Source organism: Protopterus annectens, chromosome 10.part0 (assembly GCF_019279795.1).
Source record: "Protopterus annectens isolate FY-2018-M chromosome 10.part0, PAN1.0, whole genome shotgun sequence".
NCBI lineage: Eukaryota > Metazoa > Chordata > Ceratodontiformes > Protopteridae > Protopterus > Protopterus annectens.
Window position 1 is genome coordinate 1,151,354,893 of NC_056744.1, and position 22,799 is coordinate 1,151,377,691.

At 43.2% G+C, this 22,799-nt stretch overlaps 1 protein-coding gene across 4 annotated transcripts in view; it reads left to right on the plus strand.

Moving 5' to 3' along the window:
- The window catches only part of UHMK1 (U2AF homology motif kinase 1), a 512,108-nt gene that overhangs the window by 281,229 nt on the left and 208,080 nt on the right, over positions 1 to 22,799 (plus strand). For 3 of the 4 annotated variants that reach the window (XM_044085882.1, XM_044085884.1, XM_044085885.1), the window contains one exon: positions 20,205 to 20,303. The exons of the other annotated variant lie outside the window; for it this stretch is intronic. In XM_044085882.1, the coding sequence (XP_043941817.1) occupies positions 20,205 to 20,303 (99 nt within the window). The remainder of the gene's footprint in view (positions 1 to 20,204; positions 20,304 to 22,799) is intronic. 4 annotated transcript variants of the gene reach the window in all.

Below are 22,799 nucleotides of genomic sequence, written 5' to 3' on the forward strand. Positions count from 1 at the left end.
AAAAGTTGTAGCCGTGAATTATGTAGCCACACACTAATTGGTAATGCCCATATTTATGGGATTATAATAAAGAAGTATTTAGGAGTATAGTTTAAAAAAGCTTCTGTTGTGGCAGCTAAGGAAAGATGGGAAGCAACTAAACAAAAGATAATACAAAAATTGAGAAACTGGAAACTGTTGTTTGTAGATATGGATAGTAAGATACAAGCAGTGGAAATGTTTTTAGTCCCTTTAGTCTTGTGTATGAGTCAGGCATACTTTTATCAATCCAAAGAGAGGTTGAGAATAATAATTAATAAAGAATTGAAGGAATTTTTCCTGTGAGGGAAAAAGGTCAAGAGAATAAGGTAGATGTTCTTCGTGTTTCACTGTTGCAGTCATCACACTTGGGTTATCTACCTGCAGGTAGCCCTCAGTCGGCCTGAATAAGAGAGACTTAGTATTACTGTATTGGTTGCTGTCGCTTCAGGACTGACTTCAGGTCGTCAGGGGTATAAAAACAGGCAGCTGATGCCATTACATCAGTCTTTCTTGCAGAGGAGCCCGAAGCAGAAGCAGATGTTCATAGTGTTTCACTGTTGCAGTCATTACACTTGAGTTATCCTGCTGGCAGGCGACCCGCAGTCGGCCCAAGTTCCAAAGTCTTGGTCCGGCGTCGGTTGCTGTCACCTCTTCCCTGACGTCAGTGCGCCAGGGGTATAAAAGTTGAAACCAACGCCATTTTCTTCAGTCTTTCTTGCTGCACGGTGCCCGATGCAAAAGCAGTTCGCAAGTGCCGGTCGGCCAACTCCTGAGATTTTCAGAACTGAATTTCAGAACCGAAGTCTTCAATAAAGGTGAGTACCCCGTTGGGGAAACTTTCTTGCTCCAGACCGATGTCAGTGAAAGTTAATAATTGTATTTCTTGTGGGAAGCAAATACCTCATAAGGACTTTCACTCTTACTGCATTCCTTGCCTAGGCCCTGACCACGATATTACTAGTTGTCGGTTTTGTGCTAGATTCAATAAACGCACTATTAAACGTCGGCTTGATTTTGCTTTACATTATTTTGGACGAAGATTTAATTACATAATGCCATCGGAACAGCTGAAGACCGGAATGTATAAAAAACGCAAAGAAAAAGACAGGCATCCGAGGTCCAAAACAGACGACGAAGCCTCTTCTAGGCCAGTAGCCGGTTCGCTGGTTCTCAGTGAGGTGCTTTCGCAGCCCCTGACACCCGCTATCTCAGAGCCACAGGCCGTAACCGACAGCCACGTGGAGACACCGAGGCCTGCGGAAACTCAAGGTATTGGGCCTACGGAAACTATACCCTCGGATGGGTCTGGAGCCACTGAGCAGGCACCAGCTTCAGAGGGTGTTGTCAGACCTTCACAGCTTACAATTAAAGCTACTACAGCAGCAATGGCAAAGTCAAAAACACCATTAAAGACAAGGAAACAAGTGCAGCATTCTCCAGAACAGTCATCCATGCCAAAGAAACAGATGCTTAAAATAGCCGAAGACCTTGTTACTTTAATCAGGGGCTCCCATCCCCCTCCTGACAAAAGGCCTAGGCAAGACACTGATTATGATTCCTCTGATCAGGTTTCAATTTCCTCTGATTCTTCTTCTGACCAGGGCTATTCTCTCCTTCCCTATAAGGACTCTGATGCTGAAGAGTCCATTCCTTCAGCCTCACTGCCTGAGGATTACTCTTTTGGGGAAACCCTGCACACCATGAGGGAGCATTTCCATTGGGAGAGCCAGGATTACTCAGAATCCAAGAAAAGGCTCAGAGATTTCCTTTTATTGCCTCAGCACAGGCCCCTAGCTATCCCCCCTGTGCTTGATATTGTAGATGATGTTTTTTCTGAATCCAGTCTGTCTCCAGATTCTTTACCCCATGCACCAGTAAAGCCAGACAGGTACTACAGGGTCCCTGACTCTCATACATTTCTTTACAAAAACCCCGCTGCAGACCCAGAAACAATTTCTCAGGGTCCTAAAGGGGTTAAAGCTTCCACTGCCAAAAATCCTGTCCCCTCGGATAGGGATTCCAGAGCTATGGACAGATGGGGGAAAAAAGTTTACACTTCTGCTACTTAGTAGCTGTAAGAGCTTTAAACTGTCAGTTTCACATGCTTAAATATCAACAGTATCTCATGTCATTGTTAAAGCAGAAAATGGTTACAAATATAGAAAGTCCTCACAGTAAAGAAATGCAGGGTTTGTTGCATGCAGTTAAACAAGTGGGAAAGCATACTCTCTGCAATGTGGTTTTGATTCATTAGAGGCTTCTTGTAGAGCCGCAGTTAAAGGCTCAGTTATTCAAAGACATGCTTGGTTGAAAGAACAAAGTTTACCTGACCATGTTAAAGTAAAATTATTGGATGCTCCACTACAGCATGATACTTTGTTTGGTGTTAAGGCAGAAGAGGTGTTAAAGAAAATGGAGGATAAAGCAAAGTTAATGCAAACTGTGAAAGATTTCTTACAGGTTCAACCACCTAGATTTAGCAGAAACTGGCCTTCAAAAAATTGGTCCTTTCCAGTGTCAGACAGGCCAGAAAGAGGCAGATACAGACTTCCAAGATGCAGATCTCAGCCCCAAGGCTCCTACAGACCTAAACAATGGGGTGCTTCAGCCCCCAAAGGATGAGAAGACAAATCACAACCTTATAGGAAACGGTCACAATGACTTCCCTCTGCAAATGCCAAGCTCTTACCAGTTGACAGCACCCCTAGGGGGAAAGCTAGCACTTTTCTCAAAAAATTGGCACATGATCAACCCAAGACCAATGGGTGTTAAATATAGTTTCTCAAGGGTACAGGTTCCACTTACACACGCTTCCAAAACAAAAAGGTATGCCAAACCTGCCACAAAACCAATGGGCAGAGGCACAAAAACAGATTGCTGCTCTTATGGATATGGGAGCTATTCAAAAAGTTCCACAAGAAGAACAGGGCCAAGGATTTTACTCACGACTTTTCTTAGTACCCAGAAAAGACAAAGCCTGGAGACCAATACTGGACCTGTCAATCCTAAATACTTTCCTGGATGTTCCAAAATTCAAAATGTTAACACTACAACAACTTCTGCCCATGCTGGGCAAGGAGGCTTGGCTAGTTACTTTGGATCTCAAGGAGGCATACCTGCATGTCCCAATCAGACAATCATGCAGAAGATACCTCAGATTTATAGCAGGCTCAATGCATTACCAATTCTCTGCACTGCCCTTTGGCTTATCTACTGCGCCCAGAGTCTTCACAAAATGCCTGGCACCAGTAATTGCATTTTGCAGACAAAAAGGAATTCAAATATATCCCTACTTGGATGACTGCCTAATTCAAGCAGAGAGCAAGGACATTCTTCTAAAATGCCTGGTGTTTGTAAAAAGATTGCTAATTTGCCTAGGGTACACAGTAAACGAAAAGTAATCAAAACTAGTGCCCTCTCAAGAGATAATAGTCCTGGGTGCAAGCTTAAATACAACTGCCCAGATGGCTTATCTCACGCCAGACAAACAAAGGCAACTGACTCATTACTTTCAAATTATGGCAACAAAGACCCAGCTCCCTGCAAGAAAAATTCTGCAGGCCCTGGGTTTCATGGCATCTTGCATTCTACTAATTCCATGTGCCAAACTGCATATGAGGAAACTACAATGGTATCTAAAAGGTGTTTGGACTCAGCATTGTCACAGCCTAGAGACAGTCATAACCTTGATTCCCTGCCTACAACAGGAGTTTCGATGGTGGTCCCAGGCCTGTCACCACAACAAGGGACAGCCTTTCACCTTACCTACAGCCAGACAGACAACAACGGATGCATCAGATTATGCCTGGGGAGCACATATGGCAGGAAAATGTATTCAGGGCACGTGGCCCAAGGAACAAATGCATCTTCACATCAGTCAAAAAGTAATGCTAGCTGTACAGAATGCCCTGACAGCCTTCAAGGACCTAATACATCCAGGACAATTATTAATAAAGATGGACAATACCATGGTTATGTGGTACATAAACAAGCAAGGGGGCAGACATTCCTACCCCCTATGCAGACAAGCCATGACTTTGTGGAACACAGCACTGACCTACCAGGTACATCTGCAAGGACAATTCCTGCCAGGAACAAAAAATACGCTGACAGACGAACTAAGCAGAAATCTCATGGATCCTCACAAATGGAAGCTAAATCCGCAGGTGTTCAACATAACAAGGGAATGGGGACGCCCAGACATAGATCTTTTTGCCTCCCCTCACAATTGCCAAATACAGAAATTTTGCACAAGGACTTATCACTCTCAAGCATGGAAAGTGGATGCTCAATCTTTCAGCTGGAAAAACCTGACAGTCTATGCCTTCCCTCCGATGCCTCTTCTCACCAAGGTGCTTCTAAAAGTCAAACAAGAGAGGCCACAAATGATCCTGATTGCACCAGACTGGCCACGCCAGCACTGGTACCCAATCCTAAAAACTTTGTCCCAAGGCCCACCTTGGCCTCTACCTCAAATCCCTCATCTTCTGACACAGCAAAACAATCAGATTATGCACAGTCAACTCAGAACCTTAAACCAGGCAGCATGGCAGATAATGTAGCCACTCAGACTGCACCTCTCTCTAAAACTGTTATGGATGTAATTTTGGAAGCCAGGTGACCCAGCACTAGGAAAATCTTATGCAGAGAAATGGAAGAGATTCTATGCTTGGAACCAGGCACAAGGGCTCGACCCACTGGTCCCTAATATACCTCAGATTTTGCAATACCTGACTGAGATGTTGGACAAAGGCCTATCTTTTTCATTTATTAAAATCCATGCCTCTGCCATTTCAGCTCATTACAATACAGATCCTCCTATTTTTTCACATCCTCTACTACGACAGTACCTCAGAGGGGCAAAGAATATAAGAGCCCCTAGGAGAACACCAGTACCTACTTGGGACCTCAATTTTGTTTTAGAAAAACTAACACTGCCTCCATTTGAACCAGCCAGCACAGCTGATCTAAAATTCTTGTCATGGAAAACTGCTCTGCTCCTAGCAATAACTTTAGCAAGAAGAGTCTCAGAGTTGCAGGCATTGATGGCTGTGGAACCTTTCCTCATTTTTCACCAGGACAGGGTTTCTCTAAGGACGAACCCAACATTCATGCCAAAAGTAGTCTCCAATGTGGCCTTAAACCAAACCATTAATTTGCCTACTTTCTACCCAAATCCCCAGAATAAAGGGGAAAGACTTCTGCACGCTTTGGATATACACAGGCAGCTACGATTTTACTTGGACAAAACAAAAGCTTTCAGAAAAATTGAGCAACTGTTTGTAGCATATGCTGCAGGATCACAACGAAAACCTATTACAAAGCAGACAATCTCCAAATGGATAGGACACTGCATCCGCTTTTGTTATGCACAACATGGCAAATCTGTGCCAAAGGGCATTAGGCCTCATTCTACCAGAGAAGCAGCCACTTCAGCAGCTTTCCTCAGAGGGGTACCAATCAAAGACATATTAGACGTTGCAACCTGGAGCTCAGTGCACATTTTTACCAAGCACTACCACCTATCTCTCTACTCCAAATCCAGAGCAGGCTTTGCCACTGCAGTTCTGCAGGTTTTGTTAGCCTCGCCAAATCCAATCTAGACCCAGCCACCCAACCTCAGCTTTGGGATTCTACCCAAGTGTAATGACTGCAGCAGTGAAACACGATGAACATAGTACAGTTGTGTACCTACCATAAATGTAGATGTTCGAGTGTATTCACTGTTGCAGTCCTGGTTACCCACCCACCATCCCAAAATGCTGGGACTATTCTGTACTTCTCAACTCTATACAACCTATGTGGTGTATTTGCTTTTAGATGAAGGAAAGAAAATGTTTATAGTAATATATGCATGGTTGTTTGGCATATTTTTATCTTTTCAGCTTTCATATCTGGGGGCACCTGACATCTGGGGCAAGAAAAACTGAAGAAAATGGCGTTGGTTGCAACTTTTATACCCCTGGCGCACTGATGTCAGGGAAGAGGCGACAGCAACCAACTCCAGACCAAGACTTTGGAACTCGGGCCGACTGCGGGTCGCCTGCCAGCAGGATAACCCAAGTGTAATGACTGCAACAGTGAATACACTCTAACATCTACATTTATGGTAGGTACACAACTGTACTTTCGCATGAGTGCCAGTCAGCCACTACCTGAGTTTTCATTTCCGAATTGAATCAGCCTGAAGTCTTCTAAAGCTAACCCCGTTGGGGACCCTTTTTTCTTGCTCTTACCGATGTCAGAAAAAGTTAACAATTGTCTCACCTCTGGAAAGCAAATACCACACTGAGATTTCCATTCTTACTGCGTCACATGTTTAGGCCCAGACCACAACATACCTCACTGTCGGTTTTGTGCTTTGCTCAACGCCTGAACTGTTCGTCGTTGGGCCCTTATTGTCACTAAATTCTTTCGCTCTCGATCTCCGTATTCTGAAATGGCTTAGGCAGTCGGATGGCTTACTGATCTTCCAAAAAAAGTAAGGATAAAGACAGAGACGGACCGCACAGGTCCAAAACTGCCGACAACACTTCCATTAAGTTAGTCGCCAGTTCGCCGGTACTCAGTGAGGTGCTTTCGCAGCCCCAGATGCCCACTTCAATGGATTCGCAGGCTGCTACCGAGCCCCGTTCAGAGTCCGGTATGCCACAAGACTCTTCTTTGACTACGTAACCTGCGGATATCTCTACCTTGGGTGGGTCTGGAGCCGCTGTGCAGGCACTGGCTTCCGAGGAAGTTCTTCGCATTACCGATATTCGACCCAAACCAATGACGACTTTCACATCTTCAATTCTTTGTAAAACTACCAAGTTTCTAAGGCCAAGAGTACGAGCTACGCCTAAAAAAATGACAACCCAAACTCAAGCACCCTGCTTCCTTGCCACAACATCAAATGCTTAAAATGGCAGAAGACCTGATTATGCTGATTAGGGGGAGCCAGCCTTCCCCTGTTAAGAGAAAGAGACCTGTCCCCAGCAGCTTTAACAAACCAGTAGTCCGACTCTGAGGTGTCTGAATATGAAGACATGCCTTTATCTGCTTATGAGGATTCAGATGCAAAGGATTCCATTCCCTGTGCTTCCCCTCCAGAAGATTTTTCTTTTGGTGAAACCCTAGATACTTTAAGAGAGCATTTCCACTGTGAATGCCAGGATTATCCTCAGTCCAAAAAGAGACTCAGGAGAATTTTTAGATTTGCCACAACATGGACCTTTAGCAATCTCTCCAGTTCTGGATGATGTCTTTATGGAATCTAGTCTAACTCCTGATACTTTTTCTCCTGCTCCTAGAAAACCACAGATACTAGAGTCCCTGACTCTCACATATTTCTTTTCAAAAATCCTACTGCTGATCCAAGGTCATTTCCCAGGGGCCTAAAGGTATAAAAGCAACTACAGCTAAGAATCCCACCCCTTCGGACAGGGATTCCCGAGCTTTAGACAGATTGGGTAAAAAAAGTATACACCTCTGCAACTCTCACCATTAGGGCATTGAATTGCCAGATTCACGTGCTGAAATACCAGCAACATATTATGGAACTTATTAAGCAAAAATTATCTACCTTTACAGACTCTGCAGAAAATAAAGAATTACAGGAGCTTATGCATTCTGCAAGCCAAGTCAGCAAGCATACCTTGCAATATGGCTTTGACGCCCTAGAAGTATCTTGCAGGGCAGCAGCTGCTGGTTCTGTACTGAAAAGGCATGCTTGGCTTAAGGAGAGACCTTGCCAGACCATGTCAAATCAGAATTACTAGACGCTCCTTTGAACAAGGACAATCTGTTTGGCAACAAAGCAGAAGAGGTTCTACAAAAGATGGAAGAAAAAGCTAAGTCTATGCAGACAGTTAAAGATGTTTTGCAAGTGCAGCCTCCAAGATTCAGTAGGCATTGCCCCTCGAAGCATTGGTCCTTTGTAGCCCCCTAAACTGGACCCAGGAGAAACAGACCCCCCCCCCCCCCAATTACAGCCTCAGGGTATGCAGAGAACTAAGCAATGGAGTGCCTTCACTTCTAAACAGGGAGTGCTAAGCCACCCCCTTAAGGAAAGAATTCACAATGACTTCTCAACTCCACTCCTCACCTGCCCAACTGCTCGTGCCCCTAGGAGGAAAACTTGCCCATCATGCAAAAAACTGGACCTCCAACACCAAAGACCGATGGGTCCTCAACATTGTATCCCAGGGGTACAAATTTTACTTCCATTCACTGCCAACCCCAAAAGGGTTCCCAGACCTTCCTCCAAACCAGTGGGCAGAGGCACAAAACCAAGTTCAGTCCCGGCTCTCCATAAGGGCAATTCATCCTGTTCCTGCAGAACAGATAGGCCAAGGGTTCTATTCCAGACTTTTCCTGGTACCCAGAAAAGAGGGCACTTAGTGCCCAATCCCAGATCTTTCCATTCTAAACACCTTCCTGGTGGTACCAAAATTCAAAATGCTCACCCTTCAGCAGCTTATTCCTACGCTGTCCAAAGATGCCTGGTTAGCCACCCTACACCTAAAAGAAGACTATCTGCAAATCCCTATCAGGGACTCATGCAGGAAATACCTATGTTTCTGGGCAGTATCTATGCATTGTCAGATGTTCTTCGTGTTTCACTGTTGCAGTCATTACTTTTGGGGTAATCTGCTGGCAGGTTGCCCTCGGTCGGCCTGATTAACAAAGTCTTGGGTCCTGCGTCGGTTGCTGTCCCTTCTTCCATGACATCAGGTCATCAGGGGTATAAAACATGCAGCCGACGCCATTATATCAGTCTTTCTTGCCACGCGGTGCCCGAAGCAGAAGCAGTTCGCAACTGCCTGTCGACAGACTCCTGAAATTTTCATTTTCGAGTTTCAGAACCGATGTCTTCAACTAAAAGCTAAGTACCCCATTGGGGAAACTTTTTCTTGCTCCTTACCGATGTCAGTAAAGGTTAATAATTGTATTACTTGTGGGAAGCAAATACCTCATAAGGATTTCCATTTGTACTGTATTCCTTGCTTAGGCCCTGACCACGACGTACCTTGCTGTCGGTTTTGTGCTTTATTTAATCAGCACACTATCCGTCGTCTGTACATTTTTGCTTCTAAATATTTCGGTTCTCGCTTTAATTATCCAGAAATGACGTCCGTTAGCCATCAGACTATCGGAATACCGAAAAAACGCAAAAAAAAAGAGACAGGCCGTTGACGTCCAAAACTGCCGACTGCCCTTCTAAGCCAGTCGCCAGTTCGCCGGTACTCAGTGAGGGGCTTTCGTAGCCTCTGATACCTGCTACTTCTGATTCGCAGGCCTCTACTGAGACCCATTTAGAGTCCAGTATGCCGCAAGATGCTTCATCTATGGTACCCACGGATGTCTCTACCTTGGATGGGTCTGGAGCCGCTGTGCAGCTGAGGGGGTATTCAGGCCTACAGATTTGTATATTAAACCGACACCACCTTCAATATTAAGGTCAAAATCTCGATCTATGTCTAAAAAACCAACGCCCAGGCCACATGTTCAGGCCCCTATGCCTAAAAAACAAATTATCAAAATGGCTGAAGATTCAATTACTCTAATCAGGGGTAGTCAACCCCCCCCCCCCCCCTTCTAAGAGGCCTAGGGCTGACCTTGACTATGAATCTTCTGAACAGGACTCTGTTTCTTCTGACTCTTCTAATGAACGATTTGTCCATACCTACTTATGAGGACTCTGATGCAGAGGATTCCATTCCTTCTGCTTCTCCCCCTGAGGCTTTTTCTTTTGGGGAAACTTTACATACCTTAAGGGAGCATTTCCACTGAGAAAGTCAGGGTTTTTCTGAATCCAAAAAGAGGCTTAGGGATTTCCTTTTTCTTCCTCAGCATAGGCCTTTGGCTATACCTCCTGTACTAGATATTGTTGATGTGTTTTCAGAATCCAGTATGGCCCCTGATTCTCTGCCTCCGGCCCCTTGTAAGCCAGACAGATACTACAGGGTTCCTGACTCCCACAGATTCAGGGGCCCAAGGGCATTAAGGCTTCTACTGCTAAAAATCCTACCCCTTCTGATAGAGACTCCAGGGCGCTGGATAGATGGGGTAAAAAGGTTTATACTTCTGCAACCTTGGCAGTCAGGGCTTTAAACTGTCAATTCCATATGCTAAAATATCAACAGCATATCATGGGATTGTTTAAACAGAAAATGATGATGATTTCTGACTGCGGAAAATAAGGATTTACAGGATTTATTGCATTCAGCTAAACAAGTTGGAAAACCTACTTTGCAATGTGGTTTTGATTCTTTGGAGGCCTCTTGCAGGGCTGCTGTTGCTGGGTCTGTGCTTAGAAGGAATGCTTGGCTTAAGGAGCAATCTCTGCCTGATCATGTTAAAGCAAAATTGTTGGATGCTCCTTTTCAGCTGGACCGTCTGTTTGGCAATAAGGCTGAAGAAGTTCTTAAAAAAGATGGAAGATAAAGCTAAATCTATGCAAACTGAAAGATTTCTTACAAGTACAACCTCCAAGATTTAGTAGGCACTGGCCTATTAAGAACTGGTCCTTTCCAGTTCCTTCCAGAGCCACTCAAGCCAAACCTAGACCTTCCAAAAGCACCAGGCTTCAGTCCCAAGGGACTTTCAGTACTAAGCAATGGGGTGCCTCCGCTTCCAAATCTGGAAATAACAAGACACCTCCCTATGGTAAAGAGTCTCAATGACTTCCCTTTAAAATTACCAAGTACTTACCCTTAGCCACCCCTTTGGTGGGAAAACTGGCAACTTATAACCCAGGACAAATGGGTTTTAAATATAGTGTCCCAGGAATACAGATTTCATTTCCACACGTTGCCAACTCCAAACGGATAGCCAGATCTGCCCCCAAATCAATGGGCAGAGGCTCAGAAACAAGTACTTTCCCTCCTAAACATGGGAGCGATTCAGCTAGTACCAGAAGAGAAAAAGGGACAAGGTTTCTATTCCTGACTTTTCCTGGTACCCAGAAAAGACCATTCATGGCATCCAATTCTGGACCTGTCTACTCTGAACACATTTCTGGACATTCCAAAATTCAAGATGCTGACTCTTCACCAGTTACTTCTGTGCTAGGCAAAGATGCCTGGTTGGCAACTCTAGATTTAAAAGAGGCTTACCTGCATATCCCAGTCAGGGAATCTTGCAGAAGATTCCTATGCTTCAAAGCAAGCTACTTGCATTATCAGTTCTCTGCACTGCCCTTTGGCTTCTCTACTGCGACCAGGGTATTTACAAAGTGCCTGGCTCCAGTAATTGCATTTTGCAGGCAAAGAAATATTCAAATATTTCCATACCTGGATGATTGTCTAATTCAGGCAGAAAGCAAGGCCATTCTTCTAAAACATCTGGCGTTTGTAAAAAGGGATGTTCTTCGTGTTTCACTTTTGCAATCATTACATTTGAGTAATCTGCTGGCAGGTTGCCCTCAGTCGGCCTGAATATCAAAGTCTTGGGTCCTGGGTCGGTTGCTGTCTCCTCTTCCATGATGTCAGGGGTATAAAACATGCAGCTGATGCCATTTTCTTCAGTCTTTCTTGCCACGCAGTGCCCGAAGCAGAAGCAGTTCGCAAGTGCCAGTCGGCAGTCTCCTGAAATTTTCGCATTCGAGTTTCAGAACCGAAGTCTTCAATTAAAGCTAAGTACCCCGTTGAGGAAACTTTTTCTTGCTCCTTACCGATGTCAGTAAAAGTTAATAATTGCATTACTTGTGGGAAGCAAATACCTCATAAGGATTTTCATTTGTACTGTATTCCTTGCCTAGGCCCAGATCATAACATGCCTTGCTGTCGGTTTTGCGCTAGATTTAACCAACGCACTATTAAGCGTCAGTATATCTTTGCTTCAAAATATTTTGGATCCAGATTTGAATTACCCTGAAATGTCGTCGGATAGCAATCCGACTACCGGAATTCACAAAAAACGCAAAGAAAAGGACAGAGACAGACTGTCTAGGTCCAAAACCAACGAAGCTTCTCCTAAGCCAGTCGCCGGTTCGCCAGTACTCAGTGAGGCACTTTCGCAGCCCCTGATACCAGCTACTTTTGAGTCGCAGGCCTCTACCGAGATCCATGCGGAGTCCGGTATGCCACGAGATTCTCAGAATATTGAACCCGCGGATGTGTCTCCCTCGGATGGGTCCGGAGCCGCTGAGCAGGCACCGCCTTCTGAGGGTGTTTTCATGCCTCAACATTTCTATATAAAACCGACGCCAGCTTCAAAAACAACTTCTAAGTCTAAAAAAATGACGCATGAGCCACGTGCTCAGGCCCCTATGCCTAAAAAACAGATGATCAAAATGGCTGAAGACTTAATTACCTTGATCAGGGGTTCCCGACCCCCCTTACAGGTTCAGCCACCTAGATTTAGCAGAAACTGGCCTTCAAAAAATTGGTCCCTTCCGGTATCAGACAGGCCACAAAGAGGCAGATATAGACGCCCAAGAGGCAGATCTCAGCCCCAAGGCTCCTACAGACCTAAACAATGGAGTGCTTCAGCCCCCAAAGGAGGGGAAGACAAATCACAACCTTGTAGGAAACAGTCCCAATGACTTCCCTCTACAAATGCCAAGCACTTACCTTTTGACAGCACCCCTAGGGGGAAAGCTAGCACTTTTCTGAAAAAATTGGCACAATCACCCAGGACAAATGGGTACTGAAGATTGTTTCTCAGGGTTACAGGTTCCACTTTCACACCCTTCCAAAATCAAAAGGTATGCCAGACCTGCCACAAAACCAATGGGCAGAGGCACAAAAACAGATCGCTGTTCTTATGGTCATGTGAGCTATTCAAAAAGTTCCACAGCAAGAACAGGGACAAGGATTTTACTCAATACTTTTCTTAGTACCCAGAAAAGACAAAGCCTGGAGACCAGTACTGGACCTGTCAATCCTAAATACTTTCCTGGATGTTCCAAAATTCAAAATGTTAACACTACAGCAACTTCTGCCCATGCTGGGCAAGAAGGCTTGCCTAGTTACTTTGGACCTCAAGGAGGCATACCTGCATGTTCCAATAAGACAATCTTGCAGAAGATACCTCAGATTCATAGCAGGCTCAATGCATTACCAATTCTCTGCACTGCCCTTTGGCTTATCTACTGCACCCAGGGTCTTCACAAAATGCCTGGCACCAGTAATTGCATTTTGCAGACAAAAAATAATTCAGATATATCCGTACTTGGATGACTGCCTTATTCAAGCAGAGAGCAAGGACATTCTTCTAAAGCATCTGGTGTTTGTAAAAAGATTGCTAATTTGCCTAGGGTATACAGTAAACGAAAATAAATCAAAACTAGTGCCCTCTCAAGAGATAATATTCCTGGGTGCAAGCTTAAATACAACTGCCCAGATGGCTTATCTCACGCCAGACAAACAAAGGCAACTGACTCATTACTTTCAAATGATGGCAACAAAAACCCAGCTCCCTGCAAGAAAGATTCTGCAGGCCCTGGGCTTCATGGCATCCTGCATTCTACTAATTCCATATGCAAAACTGCATGAGGAAACTACAATGGTATCTAAAAAGTGTTTGGACTCAGCATTGTCACAGCCTGGAGACAATCATAACTTTAATTCCCTGCCTACAACAGAAGTTTCGATGGTGGCCCCAGGCCTGTCACCACAACAAGGGACAGCTTTTCACCTTACCCACAGCCAGGCAGACAATAACAACGGATGCATCGGATTATGCCTGGGGGGCACATATGGCAGGAAAATGTATTCAGGGCATGTGGCCCAAGGAACAAATGCATCTTCACATTAATCAATAAAAGATGCTAGCTGTACAGAATGCCCTGACAGCTTTCAAGGACCTACTACATCCAGGACAACTATTAATAAAGACGGACAATACCACAGTTATGTGGTACATAAACAAGCAAGGGGGCACACATTTCTACCCCCTATGCAGGCAAGCCATGACTTTGTGGAACACAGCTCTGACCTATCAAGTACATCTGCAGGCACAGTTCCTGCCAGGAACAAAAAATACACTGGCAGACGAACTAAGCAGAAATCTCATGGATCCTCACAAATGGAAACTAAATCCACAGGTGTTCAGCATGATAACAAGGAAATGAGGATGCCCAGACATGGATCTTTTTGCTTCCCCTCACAATTGCCAACTACAGAAATTCTGCACAAGAACTTATCAGTCTCAAGCATGGAAAGTGGATGCTCTATCATTCAGCTGGAAAACCCTGACAGTTTATGCCTTCCCTCCAATGCCTGTTTTTACCAAGGTGCTCCTAAAAGTCAGACGAGAGGCCAAAAATTATCCTGATTGCCCCAGACTGGCCATGCCAGCACTGGTACCCAATCCTAAAGAGCTTGTCTCAAGGCCCAGCCTGGCCTTTACCTCAAATTCCTCATCTTCTGACTCAACAAAGCAATCAGATTCTACACAGTCCACTCAGAACCTTAAATCTGGCAGCATGGCAGATAATGTAGCCAGTCAGACTGCACCTCTCTCTAAAGCTGTTATGGATGTCATTTTAGAAGCCAGGAGGCCCAGCACTAGGAAATCTTATGCAGAAAAATGGAAGAGATTATGTGCTTGGAACCAGGCACAAGGGCTCGAACGACTTGTTCCAAATATACCACAGATGTTACAATAACTAACTGAGATGCTGGACAAAGGCCTATTTTTCTCCTCAATTAAGATCCATGCCTCTGCCATTTCAGCTCATTACAATACCTCCTATTTTTTCACATCCTCTTCTAAGACAGCACCTCAGAGTGGCAAAAAACATAAGACCCCAAGGAGAGCACCAATACCAACTTGGGATCTCAATTTTGTTTTAGAAAAGCTCACTCTGCCTCCTTTTGAGCCAGCCAGCACAGCTGATATAAAATTCTTATCATGGAAAACTGCTCTGCTCCTAGCAATAACTTCAGCAAGAGGAGTCTCAGAGTTACAGGCATTAATGGCTGTGGAACCTTTCCTCATTTTTCGTCAGGACAGGGTTTCTCTTAGAACAAACCCAACATTCATGCCAAAAGTGGTCTCCAATGTGGCCTTAAACCAAACCATTCATTTACCTACGTTTTACCCAAATCCCCAGAATAAAGGTGAGAGACTTCTACACGCTTTGGATATACACAGACAGCTACGATTCTACTTGGACAAAACAAAAGCTTTCAGAAAAATTGAACAACTGTTTGTAGCCTATGCTGCAGGATCACAAGGAAAGCCCATCACAAAGCAGACCATTTAAAAATGGATATGACACTGCATTTGCTTCTGTTATGCACAACTTGGCAAATCAGTGCCTAAGGGCATTAGGCCACATTCTACCAGAGCAGCAGCCACTTCAGCAGCCTTTCTCAGAGGAGTACCAACTAAAGACATTTTAGAAACTGCAACCTGGAGTTCATTGCACACTTTCACCAAGCACTATCACCTCTACTCTAAATCCAGAGTAGGCTTTGCCACTGCAGTTCTGCAGGGCCTGGTAGCCTCTCCAAATCCAATTTAGACCCAGCCGCCCAACCTCAGCTTTGGGATTCAACCCAAGTGTAATGACTGCAACAGTGAAACACAATGAACATAGTACAGTTGTGTACCTACCATAAATGTAGATGTTAGAGTGTATTCACTGTTGCAGTCCAGGTTACCCTCCCACCATCCCCCTTTTTTCTTTGCTGGGACTTCTCTGTACTTCTCAACTCTATACAACCTATGTGGTGTATTTGCTTGTAGATAAAGGATATGTTTATATTAGTACATGCATGCTTTTTGGCAAAACGTATTCTTTTCAGCCTTCCTATCTGGGGGCAAGAAAAACTGAGGAAAATGGTGTCTGTTGCATCTTTTATACCCCTGGCGCACTGACGTCAGGGAAGAGGCGACAGCAACCGACGCCGGACCTAGACTTTGGAATTCGGGCCGACTGCGGGTAGCCTGCCAGCAGGATAACCCAAGTGTAATGACTGCAACAGTGAATACACTCTAACATCTACATTTATGGTAGGTACACAGCTGTACTTTTCCTTTCATCCTAGTTCCTTAGGATTTGGCTGTATCCAAGCAAACTATTTCTTCTTGGATTTCTAAAGCCATTTCTTTTTGTTATAGCTTTCATGGTAAGAGTCTTCCTTCTGTTAAAGCTCATTCTACTAGAGCTGTGGCTTCTTCTGGTGCTTTTTTCAAGGGTTTAGATACTAACTCTTCTTGAGACAGCTACCTGGACTTTTCTGCATACTTTTACCAAGCACTACGAGTTAGATAAAATTTCCATAACTAGAGGTGGTTTTCCTAGGGCCATCCTTCATGGATTCCTAGAGAGCTCTGCTGGTCCTTCCTCCTCCCTTTCTTTTTTGCTGAGCTTTTGTTCTCTCCCTATTTTAATGAGTACTGCAACATTGAAATGGAAGAACATAGTAGAATTGTGTAAAATCTTACCATAATGGTAGAAAGTCCTTCTCTTCACTCTTGCAGTATTCATTCCTCCCTCTGCCCCTTGGTCCATTTCTCTTCTGGATGTACTAATTACCCTTCTACTCCTTGGACTGGCATTCCTACTGGGGCTTTCATTTCTGAGGATGGTAGATCTGGACGTCACAGTTACTCCCTGTGCTATGCAAGGAGCATACGTGTGACATACTGCATACCTTAAACCAACCTTAAGGCTGTGGTATACTGGCCTGACGTCAAGTCGCCCTTGGCGGGCATCCCTGTTGTAATGAGTACTGCAGCAGTGAAGAGAAGGACATTACCATTATGATAAGATGCTACACAGCTGTACTTCCTTAATGTGGAAAACCATTTTGCTTATTGCTCTGATATCTGCAAGGAGTTTCTGAGCCGTAAGCTGTCCTAGTAGGATAACCTTAGCTGATTTTTCACAGGGATAGGTGTGTGTTGTGCACTAATCCTTCTTTCATGCCAGAACTGGTTTGAGTTCAATCAATTAGTCTATTAAACCTCCATGTTCTTTCCAGACACTAAGAATAAGGGAGAGGGGATATTTCATACCTTTTATGTGCATCCAGGCAAAGTAAAGACACATTCCATCAGGACCTTTTCCTCTTCAGTAGCATATTGGAAAGGAGTGCACTCCAGAAGTATTCTACAGGCAACAGCTTGGTCCTCCATCCATACCTTCATGAAGTACTACAAACTGGATGTTTTTTGTAGATCCAGATTAGGCTTCATGAGGACCATTCTTCAGGCGCTCCTGGACCTTTATCTTTTCTCCTCGCAGGTTGGATAAGCTTTGGGAATCTAACCATATGTTAATAAGGCAGTGTGTTTGTTGAATATAATACATTTGCATACATTCTACTTATCTCTAACATTAAATGTTCATAGAACAGTTTGCCTTGCTGACAGTACCCTCCTACTATCCCTTTTTTGTTGGATGTGTATAGTTGGTTGTTGTAGTTTTTGTTCTGTTTTTGTCCAGCAACCTTTTTTGGTGTGTGTGCGTGTGTGTGCGTGCGTGTGTGTGTGTGTGTGTGTGTGTGTGTGTGTGTGTATAGTTTGGTCTAAAACAGTACTTGTTTGCAAAGCTTGCATTCTTATCTGCTCTCCATGTTGGATCCTAGAAAACTAAAAGGGTCCTGTCTTTAAGTGTGAAGAGCTGTCCTGTTGCTGACAAGTGATTGGTCCTTCTCACTCAGAGGAGTGAGGAGTTCTCAGCTTGGACAAACTGTGGCACTACCCATGTGCGCCAGTAAGGCAATGTGTTTCTACGAACATCTGCTGTTACAGGTAAGTGGAATTTAGCAACTGTACTTTCATCTGCAGTCTGTATAGTTTCATGGTGGGAGATACTGGCCAAGAGTTTGTTTTGAATTAGTGCAAGCTGTGTACAGGGACCCACTGATGCAAGTAAAAAGTGTTTGGACTCGCAGAGGATTTCCCAGTGGGAGTGGTTGTGCATCAGGGCTCAACTCTGAGGCCACTGTTGTTCATACTGGTGATGGACTATATTAACCAGCAGGATGGAGGGGGCAGATCTACAAAGCTGCAGTATGCAGATGATGTGGCATTACAAGAAAACCATGAACAGGAACTTCAGCAAATGATGGGGAAATGGAATGCAAAAGTGAAGGCATATGGAATGAAACTGAGTACAGATAAGACAGTTGTCATGGGAGTAAATTGGGGAAATCTGAAGCAGATGAAAATTAAAATAGAAGGGAAGATAGTAGAAAAGGTTAGCAGTTTCAAGTGTCTGGAAGGGGAGGTTGAGGAGAAGGGAAGTCTGAATGAGGGACATCCAAGCTAGAATTAGAGGGGCTGTAGCCAAATGACACAGGATGTTAAGGATAATGTGTATTAAAAGAATGCTAAAAGTTAGGTTTACAAAACAGTGGCACAACCTGTACTACTGTATGGTAGAGAAACCTGGGCAGTAAATGCAGAAAGGTTGAGGAGGCTAAAGGTGATGGAGGTGAAACACCTGAGATGGGTGGCAGGATGCACACTGTGATTCAGACAGAGAAATGAGGACATCAGAACAGAAGCCAAAGTAGCTGCTTTTAGAGAGGTCAAAAAGAACGTTACAATGATTTGGGCACATTTAAGAAAGCGAAAGGAGATGTGATGAAGAAAATTTGGGAGAGACAAGAAGGCAAGAGGAAACGAGAACATCCAACCAGTGGGATGGATTGTATGAGTGATGACTTGTGACATTTAGGCATTATGGTCGAAGAAGGAAGGAAAATGGCACTGAACTGAGAGATATGGTGGCTGTTGATGTGGTACTGTGACCTCATGCAGAAAAAATATACAAGAGGTGGAGGGGATATCCTCATGGACTAACGTAGAATTCTTACTAAAGGTCTCAGACGTCCATTGGAATCAAGCTTAGTATTCCTGCATATTTTACAGACAGCTACTGCCGAGTAAAGTCCATCCACAGTAGACCGGACTTAGTTCATTTACCATTCGTGGACAACTCCTCTGAACAAGACTGGACACATTCTCATTTCCTTAAAGGAGCAGCAGGAAAGTCCTGTTAAAGGACACCTCAAGTGCTTGGATAAACATTAGTATTAAGATGTACTGTCAGTGGAAAAGGCCTTGCTAAGATGCCAGTTAAGGTAGTTCTTCTGGGACAGTGGCTGCTATGGCTTTTTTTTCTTTTTTTCCAATGATAAATTTCTCCTAAACACCAGTTATATTCCATTATTTCTTAGTTTTACCTAATAAGAAATTAAAAGAAAGGATAGGGTCGCATCTGTCGGACCTTCGAAGACAAGTTGAGACAAATGCCCTGAGCAAACATTTTATCTCTGGGCCCTCATCTTAAGTTTAGAGTTTTACAAGCTGTCCATCGCAGTGCAAGAGGAGGTGACCTAGTGAATAAAGCAGAGAAGATCGAATATGACTGGATTAATTATTTCAGGGTGGATAAAATGCCAGGATTGAGTAGTACCTATAGTATTAAACCCATATTGAAAAATAGACAGTATGTGTAATATGTTTTTATTTTTATCATAATATTTAGTATAACAATAGTATAGCTGTCAGTAATACTTATAATATGTAATAATATTTTTTATTTATGTTTGTATTTTATTATAAGTTTATTTTTATTTGGTCCTGGGCTTGTTTTTATATATGTGTGTGTTCCTTTTACTACACTGTTTTGTTTTTACTCAATCTAGCTATTTAATAACCCATGTGATTTTAAGAATATGAATGATTGGCTGGTGTAAATATTTAAACACTGAAGATAATGAGATGTGCTTTGAGAAAGAGTTGTGTAACGTGAAAACTTTGCGGTATTTTATTATTTTACTCATTAAAATAGTGTTTGGCGTTGAGCTCGTCATTTTTTCTTGCACAGTGTTTCAACATGTTTGGTGGTGACTAAGATTCTTAGAATATTTATTTTTTTATCCTTTTAACACCAGGGTTGCATATATTTAGAAGGTGTGTGTGTGTCTGTGTGTGTGTTTGTATTACAAGACATAGCAAAATGTTCCAAATGTATTTTTGTGCAACGGTTTTCTTGACTATATTATGACTAAAATGCCATGTGTTAAATAGCATCTTTACACTGAATGTAATTTTTATTTTATACCACTGACTATTAAACATAGATTTTGATACACTCCATTTTCTCCTTGATCTAACAAAAGTTGCTGAGTTAGTTTACATTCTGTTTTGTATTTAAAAACTGAAATACTAATATTGATCGCTGTGCCTAAAATAGGTTATGTTGTTACTGGTTCTGTTCTATTCTGTAGCACCTCACGTTGAAGATTTGTTGTTGCTTCCAACTCCTGTACTGCGATTGCTCAATGTTGTAGATGACTGCTATCTCCAGAATGACAATGCTTATGAAGGTATTCAATACATATTTTTCAGATCTGAGCTTTTGAATGTGCTACTCATTTACAGATCATGACTGTAGTCAATTGTAACTAATATGCTATAGTTTTTTTCTTTACATTGTAGTCTGTGGAATAATATTACTATTGTATGTAAATACCTGATGATTAATGATCAGAAGAGGACTGGTTTACTTTTGCGGGAGAACTTCCATTTAACCAATAGAGTAAACTAAGCACTCCCAAAATATATTGGAGAATGCAAAACTAAAGTTGAGTGTCAGCATCAATAACTTCTTTAATGAACTTAAAATAGTTACAATCAAAGGACTTATAAATCAAAATCTACCCACATTAAAGACTAGAAATTCTGAAGGTTACCATAAGGAAGATCAAAGTAGAACACAAATTAAAATTAGCATCCAGAGCCAAGGGTAATCTTGAATCCTTTAACTATATCAAACTGTTTAGCACTAAGCCATAGTATGACACAAAAAATACTTTATTCTATCCATGGCTGGCTTTCTTTGGCCATGAGGGTGAAAGTCCGTATTGTGTATTTGTCAATGATTTCAAAGTTTTATTTTCTGAGTTGTATGTTCCTCCACTGTATTCTGGGGGAAAAACATTTTTCCACACTTTTTCTTTATTTGTGTCATGTGGAGGCGAATTGTTTAAAAGAAAAAAACTATGTGTGTGGGTGTATGTGTGTATATATGGTTCCCCTTCACAAGATTGAATTACTGAAAGCTCGAAATTCATAAGTTCGAGCCCAGAATCTCGAGTTTTCAGTAACTCGAAATTGTTAAGGGAAGCTTTTAAAATAAAAAAAGAAATATACTTAGTTTATGCAGGGAGCTAGGTCCCCCTGCATCGTTCCTGGTTTAATATGCGAGTTGTGTGACCGAACTTTAGCGGAGGAGTGGAAATTCTCCTGTTGTGCACTTATGCATATAGCGCGGAACGGGATATTTCCCTTTTCCTCGCTGAAGTGCGATCTCGGAGTTGGTATATTTAAGTAGGGGGGTGCAGGGGGGCTTGCCCCCCCTGCAAAAACCTTAGCAAAATGTTTATTTGTTTTTGTTCCCCTGCACAATTTCGAGTTTGACTATTCGAGATTCTGACCTCGGGCATATGAATTTCAAGTATTCATTCATTCGATCTTGTGAAGGGGAACCTTAGAAATATATATATATATATATATAGATATATATATATATATATATATATATATATATATATATATATATATATATATATATATATATATATTTGTGTGTGTGTGTGTGTGTGTCCTATTCCCATGTTGCAGTATTCTGCATATGGGTTTATCCCTTCAGTCTTGTGTACGTACGGCCAGTATTCAAAAGCTTTTATAGTCCCTCTATGGTGCATCAGACGTCAGGCAAGGTGGAGGAACGTGGGCCATAAAAGTGACCTCGGCATGCACCAGCCCTCAGAACTTTTCAGCTGCCATTTGTACAACAGGTGTTCCTGCTACCACTGACATCACGATCGTTTTTGAGATAAGTACCCCATTGGGAAATCTTTTTTCAGTCCTTCATTATTGTTCTATTGCTTGTTAATGTCATCCAGAAAGGAAAAGTGTCAGTGTGGACGTCAGATCCCTCATAAGGATGCCCACGACAAGTGTTTGTTCTGTTTAGGTAGAGCTCGATTTGCCAGGCGTTTGTGCCGAAAACTCTGCGTAGCCGGTTGCAAGCGTTAAATTTGTATCTTGAGAATCAATGCCTGAAGCTTCTTACACTTAGAATGGAAGGTTCTGCCGACGTCCCCCCTGAATCGCCTAAGAAAAAGGCCAGAATATTACCGCCTTCGACTTCTGCTGAGCCTCATCCGCCCAAGTCCCAGCCTTTGGCCGACATAGGCCTGGTTTCAGACCCAGGCTCCGGATCCACTTCTGCTGAGGTCGTGGGTACCTCTACGGACACCGCACCATCCACAGAAAAGAGTACATCTGCCGAGGCTATACCAGTGCCGCAAGCCGACACCAGGGAGGAGCCAGCGATTCATGGGGAGTTGTCTGAGACTTCTCCTTTACAGTCCCCGGTTTCTAGGAAATCGGCCACCACTCCTTTAAAGAAGAAGGGAGAAGAGAAAACATATTACTCCCTCTTCTGAAAGCATGCCTGACTGGCAGCCCTTCAGTCAGAGGCTGTTAAGCACCATTATGGCACTGAGGCCTACATCATCTTCCACCTCCACCCCTCCTCTCTCTTAAGTCCTAGGCCCATGCACACAGACCAACCTCCTAGGGATGAGGAGGTTTTTCAGACTCCTCTGAAGAGTCTCTCTCCTACAATTTAGAACTTTCTTCTCCTTTGGGATGTCGATCCCCTGAAGAAGAGTCCCTGGACTCTGATTCCCCAGTGGAAGATTTAACATTTAGTGGGACCATTACCAGGATGCAGAAACATTTCAAATGGTATTCCTCAGAAATATCTGAGGTACAAAAGAGGTATTATGACCTCATCCAAATGGAAACACCTA